This window comes from Python bivittatus, unplaced genomic scaffold (genome assembly GCF_059951505.1).
Source record: "Python bivittatus isolate LINGU-HERP-01145 unplaced genomic scaffold, Pbiv_v1 ctg000160_np1212, whole genome shotgun sequence".
NCBI classification, from domain to species: Eukaryota; Metazoa; Chordata; class Lepidosauria; order Squamata; family Pythonidae; genus Python; species Python bivittatus.
In genome coordinates, this window is record NW_028277076.1 from 10,924,466 (window position 1) to 10,937,101 (window position 12,636).

The 12,636-nt window shown below is 51.9% G+C and overlaps 1 protein-coding gene across 2 annotated transcripts in view; it reads right to left on the reverse strand.

The window, feature by feature from the left end:
• The window catches only part of COL5A1 (collagen type V alpha 1 chain), a 198,733-nt gene extending 188,911 nt beyond the window's left edge, over nucleotides 1–9,822 (reverse strand). For both annotated transcript variants that reach the window (XM_088147231.1, XM_088147230.1), the window contains exon 1: nucleotides 9,551–9,822. In XM_088147231.1, coding sequence (XP_088003357.1) covers nucleotides 9,551–9,647 — 97 coding nt within the window. In that variant the 5' untranslated portion in view covers nucleotides 9,648–9,822. The remainder of the gene's footprint in view (nucleotides 1–9,550) is intronic.
• Between the last annotated feature and the right edge of the window lie 2,814 nt (nucleotides 9,823–12,636).

Here is a 12,636-nt window from a genome sequence, read left to right on the forward strand (position 1 = left end):
GCCCTGTATTTATTTAAAATGGATGCTGCTCTTCCCAAGTGGCCTCAAAGACTCTAAAATAACAAACTTATATTCCTGGTCTCACATATACCAGCCTGAACAGTCTTGAAGATTTCAGAGCTAATGTCAAGAGACACGTATAGGCTTCTTGCCACTCCCCCCGCCACCTCCCATTCAATCAAATTAGTGTAAAGTAAATCTGCATGTAAGAATTGCCCAGCTGGGTCAGAATGTGAAAGGTTTCCCAACCTTGGTCTCTCCAGATGCTATTGATGTCAACGCCTATTAACTGCAAACAGCACCACCCTAGATCAAGAATGATGGGAGATATAGTCTGAAGCAACTGGAAGAGCTTAGGCTATGGAGGAGTGATCTACTTGAACATCTGGTTGCCACAAGGAAGCTCATGCAGAACAACAAATATATTCCTGATGCTTTAATCCCAGCGTCTGGAATTCAGAGATATTCTGCCTCTCTATACTTGGATATTCCACTTAGATTATCAATCTTATGTCTCACCGATTTATTTAATCCCTCTCTCTCCCTCCCTCCCTCCCTCCCTTAAATATCCCTTATACCCCTTAAAAAATCCTAATACAAAAATAAAACAGGATCTTTAATATTTGCTTGGATTTGACTTAGAACCTCCAACTTCTCTTCTGGCAAGCACCCCAAACTGCTAACAAAATTTTTGAAGACCAAAACAGAAAATGGCAAGTTAAAAACAAATCTAAATAACTAAAATAAATATTACAGTAATCTATCAAAAGCCTGCTGAAAGACTGCAACTTTACAGTTTTTCTAAACGCTTGCAGAGCCTGGGAAGGAAAAGGCCCTCCCTGATGCACGAGAAAGACGCTCTCTGAGGGTGGGCGCATCTTCAGAAGCTAGACAGATCGGTGACACCAGAGGGAGTCCATTAGATAATCAGGCCTCTTAGGGCCTTAAATGCAACACCAACACCTCAGATTATGCCCAGAAGAAGCTGGCAGACAGGCATAATTTAAGTTGGAAAAGTTAAATGGCTGTCTTGGCATCTGGTGGCCAATCAGAACCCAAAACGTTATTTAGGATTTGAAGTCAGGGTGAAATGCCAAAAAGGAGTTTGTTGAGCAAACATGAAGAGAGCTACAGAGAAAGAAAAATACACCGATCCACGTCCCTTCATCTTGCCAGGGACCCCAAGAACGGCAGCAGATGGATCCCCTGAAGCTCCTCCCGGGACTCGGGTCTACACTGAGGTTCAGGCTGTCCAGGGGCTTTTGCCACCTGCTTATGGTGCAAAGGGGCAGAGAGTATAAACTCGAACCTCTGGGGCTGTCAGGGACTTGGTCATAACTTTAGACACTGACCCTCCACCAAGGATATTCTCAAGGAGGGCCAGGAGTCCAGCTGGCAGCACCTGGAGGCCCTCTGACGACCTGCCTGGTCAACAGCCTGGGAACCCGGATTAGCAGCCCCTTGCTGAGAATATGTTCACCAGACGTTGCTTCTGGTACGCAACCATCGGGCCCCCTCCCCTTCCCAGGTATTGGATTAGGGAGCTGGCATTGTCCTCTTTATCTTAATGGTTTGATTAACAAGGGAGTGATACAAATCCACAAAATAACTTCTTCTAAATGCATATATGGAGGAATCCTGTTGGAGCAGCGGCTAGGTGATCTGAAATTGGGGGAGCTCTTGGTGTCTCCCTTGTCACGGTCAGATCATGCCCTGATCTCCATGGGATTCTCTGGCACCACTGTCCACTGCAGGGAGGCTGGACCCATTAGATCAGTCCGCCCCTGGTCTGCTGCACAGTTTATCCGAAGCCTTGGCCGCCGCTTGGACTAAGAGGGCGGCTGAGGCTTTGGATCGGATCGCACCTATGCGACCTCTCCCCTCTTGGGATCCCATCATTCCCTGTAGTTCATGGAGGAGTTAAGGGAGATGAAACAAGAGAAGAGACGTCTAGAGGATCGCTGGCATTCGACAGGGGTGGAATGCCAGCAACTGGACGGGGGTTACAGCCTATCTTGTGGTGGTAAGGGCAGCGAAGCATCAGTACTTCTCCACCCTTATTGCATCTGCAGATAGCCATCCTGCAGCCCTGTTTCAGGTGACACGTGCCCTCTTGGGTAGAGGGGGCTCAGAGAACCCCTTGCAGGGGCGTGCAGAAGAATTTCTTCAGCATCTGTCAGACAAAGTCTCTCAAATTTGCTCACAGTTGGACGCTGGCTTTGTTGCAGGTCCAGAGGAGATGCCTGGGGTGGAGTCTTGCCTGGTTATCTGGGAACAGTTTGAACCTGTTGGGCCTGAGGAAGTGGGCAGGCCCTTAGGACTGTGAGCTCAGCCACCTGCTCTCTAGATCCATGCCCCTCCTGGCTTGTGAAAGCAGCCTGGGGTGGGGGTGTCGTGTGGGTGGGTTCTGGCAATGGTGAATTCTTCTTTGTGTGAGGAGGTTGTTCCTGCACCTCTTAAGGAGTCTTTGGTTCACCCCGTCCTCAAGAAGCCATCGCTGGACCCCATGATACTAGACAATTTTCATCCAGTATCCAACCTCCCGTTCTGGGGGAAGGTGATTGAGAAAGCGGTTGTGCAGCAGCTTCAGAGGACCTTGGATGAAGCAGATTATCTGGATCCTTTTCTATTACGGCTCAGACTTGTGTATGGTACAGAAACAGCATTGGTTGCGCTTTTGGATGATCTCTGGTGTGAGCGGGATGGCAGTTGTGCATCCATCCTTGCCTTACTTGACCCCTCGGTGGCTTTCGATACCATCAACCATGGTATCCTTCTGGATCGGCTCAGAGGATTGGGGGTGGGCGGCACCGTGTTGTGCTGGTTCACCTCCTTCTCTGGGGCCGATTCCAGTTGGTGATGGTTGGGGAGGAGAGATCCCGGCCTTGGTCCCTGTTATGTGGGGTGCCGCAGGGTTCGGTGCTCTCCCCCCTCCTATTTAACATCTACATGAGGCCACTGGGTGAGCTCATCCGTAGCTATGGGGTGAGGTATCATCAGCATGCCCAATGATACCCAATTATACATCTCTGCCCCAGCGAATTAAGCGATGCTGTGAATGTCTTAACCCAGTGCCTGGAGGCCATGAGGGTCTGGATGGGGGACAACAGGCTTCAGCTGAACTTTGGCACAATGGAGTGGCTCTGGGTGCTGGGGCCCCCCAGTTCAGGGACTATGCCGCTTTGGTACTAGATGGGGTTGCACTGCTCCAAAGAGACCCCATGCGCAATCTGGGGGTCCTCCTAGACTCACAACTCCTGCTCAAAGAGCAGGTGACAGTCGTGACTAGGAGGGCCTTTGCTCAACTTCGTATTGTGCACCAGTTGCGCCCGTTCCTAGATCAAGGAGCTCTACTCATGGTCACTCATGCCCTAATCACCTCCCAGTTGGACTACTGTAATACGCTCTATATGGGGCTGCCCTTGAAGGGTACCTGGAAGCTTCAGCTGGTGCAAAATGCATCAGCGCAGGCAGTTATATGTGTTTCTAGAACATGCTACATGTCTGCTCCATGAGCTGAAATGGTTACCAGTCTATTTCCAGGTCCAATTCAAGATGCTAGTTTTGACCTTTAAAGCCCTACATGGCATGGGACCGGGTTAACTGAGGGACCGCCTCTCCCCAGTTACATCTGCCCACCCCACCAGATCCCACAGAGAGAGCATGCTGCGGGTCCTGTCGGCTGGGGGGCTACATTTGACGGGTCCTAGGCGGCAGGCCTTTTCTGCTTTATGGAATATCCCCCGCCCCCGCCCCAAAGTGAGGCTGGCTTCATCTCTCCTGACTTTCTGGAAGTCCCTCAAAACCCGGTTGCGCCATCGGGCCTGGTGACCTCAGGGAACTGGTGAAATAGTGAGGTGGCTCCATTGTTATTAACAACTGCTCTTTGCCCAATATTTCTTCTCTTTTAGCCTGTGCTTTTTTATAGTTTTAAAGGTTTTTTTAATAATAATAATAATAATTGCTGTATGTATATTTATTATTTTTAGCTCTGTTGTACACCACCCAGAGTCACTTGTTTGTGAGATGGGCGGCCATATAAACTTGACGAATAAATAAATAAATACACAGATTGCCACTTTCTGCAAAGAGATTTCTTGTCTGTGCAAAGGGGTCCACACCACTAACTTGCCCCCAATCTTCCACACTGTCAACACAATGGCCCAGGCACTCAGCTGAGAATATCTAGATAGCATTTTCATCTTGTCTTTGGAGCTGAGTGATGGACAGATGTAGCTTTACTTCTCAGGAACGGCAAGTTCTGGTCCTCCCCAGCTCCACAAACAGCAGCACAGCCATGAGACATTTGGAAACTGAAGGGGAGGGAGAAGGTCCTCCCTGCCAAAAGCCAAAAACAGTGAAGCCTCTTTGTGATTCTAATTAGCCAGAGAGGTTTGGTTCCAAAAGTCTTCGTTTGGGCAAATAAAAGCAAATGAAGCTCTCCATAAAGTTAAAGACAGAAAAAAACATTCTTTGAATATCAAGAGAAAGGAACAGCCTCAGAAGTTTTGGCTGGTTCTCAGAATGTCCTATCTCCATTGTTTTTGTAAGCAAGATAGAAGTTTCTGCAAAACATTATGAATTTACCCAGAGGCTCACTGGAGTTCTTTCCCAGGTCTCTCGAGACTCGGTTCTAAGAATTTTGAATGAAGACAGTCCCCAAATGCCTCTTCCACCATCTGGTGCCCTCCAGATACGATGGCTCTGCAGCTACAAATGCTGTGGGTCAGATTCCCAGCACTGCTGGAGAAGGCCAGGTTGGCGAAGGCTGCCCAACAGTATCGACAGCTGCATTACAGACATACCCACTGAATGCAATTCTAAACAGGCTTGTTATTTGAAAGTAAATGTCACTGGAAGTTCGACTCCTCGTGTTTACCAATCCAACATGGAATAGGAAGGTGCATGGCCCTGCATTTAAGATGCCATTCATGGTGAGGTCTACATTTTTGGTTAAGGCAAGATCCACGTACTGGGAAGCCCCTCCCCACAGCTGGTGCTCCTCTAAAATGATCCACACTTTAGAAAACATTCTCCTAAGAGCCACTTGGAGGATTGCCAGTAGTTCAAGCCGATGCTGCCAGCAAGTCCTATTCTCTGCCTCTTCTCACTCTGAGGTTGGCAACTAGAAGCCCAATAAGCAGATATGGCCTGGGAATTCTGTGTGCTGACCCCTAATACCGATGCATCAGTGGTATTCTCAAAGTTAACTGCATCACTTCCAGGCAAGGATATAATTGGCACTTTATAAGTTGAGAATCAAGCACTCCACCCTGTTTTCCTAGAAAGACGGAAGGGCACAATGGGCAGAAACTTCCTCTAATCATCACCTGCACTTTATTTTGGTTTCTTCATAGGAATCCAGTTTCCTAGGCATCTGCTTCAACAACCTCAAGGTTGTGTGGATGTAGAAGCGCTCGCTCTCTCTCTCTCTCTCTCTCAAACACACACACACACACACACACTTTTAAAGCAAGCTTAACTTAACCAAGAACTTGATCTGCATGTTCTACTGCAACTACCTTAGAAAACATTTCGGTCAGCTGCTTTTTATAAGGGGTCTGGAAGCTGTGTGCACTTGTATGATGTTGTACGATGCTCCCAATGCAAAACTCCACTCAGTAGTAGCTGAGGGGCCTTGCAAACTGGCAAACTGTCAGCCAATATTGCCACTCTTTAGTATGAGGTCACATCCATGCCTGCTCATAGTTTTTCATTTCCCACATCTGGATTTCTGGCACACAACAGGAACACAATGAAGAAAATGGGAATCACATTTGTTTCTCTTCAGTTCCACTTCTTTTTCAAGCTGGCTTGAATTCAGCACGGGCAGTTTATGTGAATAATACTAAATCTATTTTTGATGCCAGCTGTTTGCCTCAGATCAAACACTATTGTTGCACTGCCACTTTTGTGGTGACGCTGAATGTTGGAGCTCCACTCAGGTGGGGTCCTTCAAGCACGGGACCGGCTTGTTCCTGCAGAAGAACCACCAGCTTGAAAGGCTACCTGGCTGGCCAGTGCAGCAGCCCCTCGTACCCCAGGCCAGAATCACGGCATGCCTCCAGAATTCGAAGCATTGCAGCACCGATGCAGGAAAACAATGACCCACTGCAAACCACAGGGAGAAATGGTAGGAGCTGCACGACTGCCTTCAAAAACCAAATGGTCTTTCTCCTGCGGTTGCTTCTGCTCCCCCCTCAAGACCTGGCAGTCAAACACACATGATGCAGCCTGACTTCACTGGTGGCCGTTTGTGGGAATAAGGAAACTCACAGCAGGAGTATCACATCACCCATTTTGCTTTATCAGGGGAAAGAACTGGAGCTGGGCTGCTGGGGTGGGAGAGGGACAGACATCTTGCAGTAAAGCAGCCCCCAGGTTCAACTCCTAGCACATCTGTGAAACTTGCTGGACGGCCTTGAGCCAGATGCTCTGAGGGTGGGTGGGGCTGCAGTCCCATTCCAAAAGAGAACTAACCAACTCCAGAATAAACAACTTCTGGCTCACTGAAATCTCTGGTGTGAATTGTATAATACAGAATGGATCCTGACGTCCACTACAGGACTCCAGAATGAATTCCATCTCCAAGGTTTTCCAGATCCAGCCAGAGGCCTCCAAGGAGGCCAAGGGGCAAGGATGTCATGGCAGAAAAACTCAGCATGAAAAAAGAGACTGAGTGCAGCCAGACGTTGTTCCGTGACTGTCTTCCTACCCCTTTTTCCTTTCCAGATCACTGCCTGATCCCTTCCAGTGCTATCAGTCCTGGAAGCCAGGATCCCTGTCCAGGTTTGATCCAGCATGGACTCTGTCGCTGTCTCATGTGTTGCCAGGGCTGCCACAGGCACAGCAAACGATCACCTCCTAAACCCTCCCTCTGGGGGAAGAGACGGAACCCGGTCTGGCAAATTAAAGAGCTCCTGAGCAAGGTGGAAGGGCCTCATCAGAAGACAACTGGAGTTCACCTCCTGAGCAAGATGGAAGGTGGCCCGTGGCCTCACCCCAGGGTGGCCACCCCTAACCCTGAGCCCCACGAGCACTCTGTCCTCCTACTGTCAGGCCAAAAGGCGGCATCAAGGGGCAACTGGCAAGGGGGCTGAATTTCTCCACCTTCTCACTTCATCCCATTAATTAATGCATCCATCATCGGAGTGTAATTACATTAGCCAAACACACATGGCATGCAAGACCTCATAAATCCCATAAAACAGGGCTTCTCAAACCTAAACCAAGGTCCAAATTAGACAGAGATCCCAAATTTTAAACAATGTTCTCTCAAGCATGATACTTGAGTTCAGACGTTTTAACCCCAATGAAATCATTTTATTCATGGGGGAAATCACATAAATCCTTTCTCCTTTTGCAGGCATCACAGTATCACCTAGTTTGGGAATGGGTGCTCGTACCAGTAACCCTGTGATTCCCAAGCTGTACAACAGGGGGACACACTGGGCATGCTCAGATTGTAAGTCTTTGTACTAGTTGGTACCTCCATGTTACCCTGAACAGCTGCAAACCTGAAACAACCTGAAGGTTATTTTCAATTTCTCCCTCTGTGAGGGAGGCAGAAAATATCCAACCCTTCACAGTCACTGACGAGGCACAGAGGAGGGAAAGGAGAGGCTTCTGGTGCAACCAGATGCGTTCACAGGTTATGGTTAAACATGTCCCTAACTTTCCAGAAAGTTGGGAGCTGGCAGTTCTTGGCCTAAAGAACTGCCTAAAACCCAGTGAGGTGGTTTAAAAGAAAAGATCTCCTTTTCTTTGCAAGCATTTCTTTTATCACCAGTTCTAAATAATTATTGGCACCTGTACAGAACACATTTGGATAGGAAACTCTGACTCAGATGAAACTGTTTATATTAAAGGAGTATTAACTGCAAGACTTTATGGCAACGTTCTGATTATCCTTTTGGGGGTTATCCATTCATACTTGCAAAAAATCTCTGGAGTCTGATCTTCAAAGCAGCTTCATGAAAACCCTGGGTTCTGGCTTCTAGAGGCACCTTCCCATGAGATCTCTGCCTGCCCTGGAGCAGCTCTGCTTCCACTTATGGCGGCTACAAGGCAATTCTGGCTTCCCAAGGCTTGACAAGCACACACACGGCATGCTACGGGGAGCTCCTCCTCAGAACGCAAAGACAGACCCATCCAGCAAAGCCAACCGACTAGCAAGCTGTTCTGGGACAGAGATGCCTGAACACGGCCAGCAGGAGCTGAGTGGCACTGCCAGTCCACTGGCATGGGCCCCTCTGCATTTCCCTGGCACCCTGAGTAAAGTTTTGGTGCAACCATGACTGAGATGCACATACAAACTTACTGTACAGAAGATCTCTGCAAATAGATCACCAGTTGCCCTGCTTGGAACAAGGGATTGCTGCTCAGAAAATTTTGGAGTTCAAGTTTGGAAAAATGCCTTGCTATCAGTCCACAAACTGGCAGCAGAGAGAACTTCATTTAGTTTCCAAGAAGCTTTTCACCCAACTGTCTCAACCTCAAACTTTTCTGAATGCCAGCCTGAGTGGACAAGTGGAATGGGCTATCTTTCCCCCCAGTTTACTTCCATTCCCATCCCTTTTTAAGGATGGCGATCGCTCCTGCTTCTGTTGTAAGCACCCTGGGCATGGATCTTTTTTGTATTCTGTAACATGCCACGCTCAGTTGATTTTGCTATAGAAATGCACAAGTGCTACACAAACCTTAAAAATCACTGTAAGGGTGGTATAGGTTAGCATTTTCAGATCTCTGCATTAATAATACGGCTTTAAAATATAAAAAAGAGCTGGCCCGCTGATGCTGTTCCTGGGCACCGTCTGAACTGGCTTCAATCCAAGCCCAACAATGGAAGAAAATGCCATTTTATTTTCCCTTGTGGGTGGCAGATACGAAATGACATATTTGGACCATTTTGTCACCGAAAGGAAGTCCCTTGGATTTGGAGAGACGGAGCGGCTGCACGGGACGCCGCTCTGACGGGGGTCTCGGCCATCGCGCCCTCGGACCAGGGCAGCGGGTCCCCGCGAGAGCGCGAAGGCGAAGGGCGCCTAGGGGGCGTCCGCACGCCGAGCTCCTCCGCTTTGCGAAGGGCAGACCGTGCCTAGGAAAAAAGTTCACGGCAGCCGGCGCGGAGATGCCACAAAGAAACAGTCCCGAAGCGCGGTCAGTTGCGGGGGAAAAAGAGTTTCCGTTTTTCGGTGACCTCTACTCGTACCCCCCTCCTCCGCGCCTAAGCTTTCTCCTTTAGGCTCCCCCCTCCCGCAGAAAAAGGGGCACGCGACGGAGCTGGGCTGCGAAAGCCCGTCTGGAGGGGGCGGGGATGCCTCTGAGCGAAGGCGCGGCGGGCGCTCCGAAAGCCCGGCCAGACGTCCGAGCCCCACCGGGACTCGGAGGAGCGCCCAGCCCGCCCCGCTTCCTCGATGACAGATCCCTCCCCGGGCCGACGGGCTCGGGGCATTCCCGGCGCCGGAAGGCAGAGATGCTGCGGGGAAGAGCCCGCGCGGGAGGGCAGCCGCGGAGCCGCGGCGCTCCGGGCCGGCCGGGCGCTTCTTACCTGCGTGGCTCTGGGCGACGGCGGAGAGCAGGATCAGCGCCACGCTCCAGGGGCGGCTCAGCCAAGTCCTCCTTTTCCACCGGGTGTGCGTATCCATGGTCCGCGGCGGGCGCGGGAGGATGGCGCGGAGCTGGGGGCCGTGCGAAGCGCAAGAGCGGGGACGGCGGTCCTCCTCGGGGCGGCTGCCTCTCCCGAGACCGACGGGCGCTGCGGGAGGCTTTCTGAATAAGAAGCGGACGCCTCCCCTCCCGCCCCCCGGGAACCTTCCTAGGAAGCCATCGGCTGGGGGGCTGCGGCGGCGGCGGCGGCGGCGGCGGGGAAGGAGGCGGACCGCGGCTCTCCCTTCGCCAGCACTTCTGGCCCGGCGCGCGGGCTGGGGAGCGCTCGGGGGCTCGCGCTTCCTCGGGGAGGTCCGGGCGATCGGCTGCCCCCTCCTCCTCGTCTCCTCCTCCGCCTCCTTCCCGTCTCCCTCCGCCCGACCTCCTTCCGGGGCGCCTCTCGGCAAAGTGAGGTTTCCCCGTTTTCCTGTCCCGCGGAACTTTCGGGTCCCCTCGCCCTCTCCCCTTTCCCCCCGTCAAGCCGACGGGGCCGAGCTGCCAATCCAGGGGGGCCGCGGCCAATCACGCCGAGGAAAGCCCCCGGCCCCGCCTCCGCTCCGAGGGCGGGGGCGGCGGCGGCGGGGCGGCGGGCGCCACGAAGCCTTGCCTGTGTGGCAGAGGTGGCCGAGGGCTCCCCGGCCCGCCGCGCCGGCCTCCCTCGCCCTCCTCCAACCAGGCCCGCGCGCCGCCGAAGGAGGAGCCCAGCGGCAAGTTCGAACCCGCCGCGCGCTGGGCTTCCCGGGCTGGCCCGCGGGCCGGATCGCCAAGCGCAGGTCAGCGAGGGCGCCGGTCGAGGAGTGGCCTGGCTCGCTGGCACTGGCGGGCAGCGCCTGGGGCAGCACCCGGCGGCAGGTTCCCCCAGACCCGCCCCGCCCTGTGGGGTATTGCCTGTAGGCGCTGAAGGTCCCCCCCCCCCCCAGGATGCTCCCGGGCGCGTCCTGTGGTGGTCTGGCTTCCTCGTCCAGCCCGTTCCTTTGGCCGTTCCTTCCCAGACGGTCTCTGGGGACTGCTCCGGAGTTCGTTTTGCTCAGGAGCCCTTGGCTGGCGGGCTTGGCTTCGCAGCATCAGGCGCAGCCTCTCGGGGCCCAAAGGCGGCCCCGGTCTCCGCACCGCTAGCTGAGGGGAAGCTCCCGGGCTAAGCTGCCGGGAGAAGCACCGCCGTGTCCCCCTCATCGCAGCCAGCCAGGGAGCCACCATTCTGCCTCGCCTTTCTGGCAGAAAAGGCACCGAGGGCGGTGGGCCATTCCCATGTCCTGCCAACCACGGCACAAAATGCCCCACTAGCCATTTTGGAAGGACGTGCCCACGTGACGCACGCTTGACCTCATCAGCCCACAGCGGAGGCGGCCTAAACTCTCCTTTGCGCTTCGAGTTTTCAACTAGCATTTTCTGTTGAACTGGCAAGAGTTCTGCCAGCTTCTCCTTCTAGTCCAGTGACCAGAAGACCGATGAACCTGGCTGCCGGTAACCCTCTGTCCAAAAATGGCTCTGCTGACAGGCCAGTGGGGTGGAGGAGGGGCCAGGAAAAAGAGACAGGGAGCTCCCCAGTGTGCCAAGCAGGCCCTGTCCCTCCTGCATCGTGCCACATCCCCTCTGCCCCCCAACCAGTCAGCAGGGCTACTTATGGGCAGAGGACTGTGCTCACAAATCCCCAGATGACCAGTTAGTGCACAGAGCATTGCTGTGTTGGCAGCCTGTCACCCACCCACTCAACTGGAGAGATCACCAAAGCCTCCATGCCAGGCTGACACCCACCCTTACAAAACCTCTATGGTAGGAACAAGTCTCCCTGGCTTAAAGAGCAGGGGACCCCAGACTCCTAACTGACTGCTGACCCACCTCCCTGGCCAAAATATAGCCTGAACTGGTCAAACCTGAGCCCCATGGAGAGAAATGCACCATTCAGGAAATGCTACCAGTAGCCAGAATTTAATTAGCAGCTTTTATTCATACTTGAAATTTCTACAGAAAACCCATGATGAAGGGTTGTGCTCTGGAAAAGGAGCCATACAAACTATCAGGATGGGTGCAAGTGCTTCACTCCCCAGTGGCCCATAAGACTCCTCGTGTTTAGTGCTGTTCAACTTATAAGAAGCAGTAACTGCAGGGTGATCAACCATAACGTATGTGTGTAAAGGGGAAATTGCTAACACAGCCACATTTGACTTCAGAAGAGGAGCCATTGAAAAGTCAGGGAAGGCCTGGTGTAAGGAACTTAGAAACGAAAAGTCAGGAGGGTCCAGTCTCACCAGAAATGTGGGGATAGGTTAGGTAGAAAATATAGTCCAGATCAAGAGACGTATCACAAGTCCAAGAGTTGGCCACCACAGTCAATACAGAAGTACGAAGAGAACTTCCTCAGAAAATGGAAATCTTGCCCACTGGGAAAATAAAGACTAGATTACAAAGGATAAAGCAGAAATGCCTATCGCTAATAATGACCCACCACAAAACCCTTTAAAAACATCAAAAACACATTGTGGCTTCTGCAGAAGTTAAGTTATTCCCACTAACCATTAGAATTCCTGAGAGTTTTCCTGAACTTCCAGAAAGGCCTGGACCGCAGTCCCCAACCAACTCTGGAGAAGTCCTTTTACAGATGAAAAGCAGAAGCAGAAACTAGGAATCCATAGGCAGTTCTGGCCCTAAACAGGGACTTCTCCGGATTCATCCTTTGTAACTTTCTCCTAAAGTTAGAGTGGAACAATGAAGTGCTGACAACATAACATTATTTGGATTCTTAAATCAAGAGCAAAGAGGAATTAAGACTTTAAAATACCAAATACAATTCAGTGTTCAGTCAGTAAATTGATACATCTTTATTGCAGATAAACTGTGTGTCTCCTACCTCCAAGTGGCAAGAAACCACGCTGCTGATTTTCAGCAACGGAGGTCAGAAGCAGCTGGGAGGGCTGCAAACAATGGGTGGGTGAGCATGCCTGGAGCTTCAGGTGGCCCTTTCCTGTGACCCAACGCTCAGCTGCACAA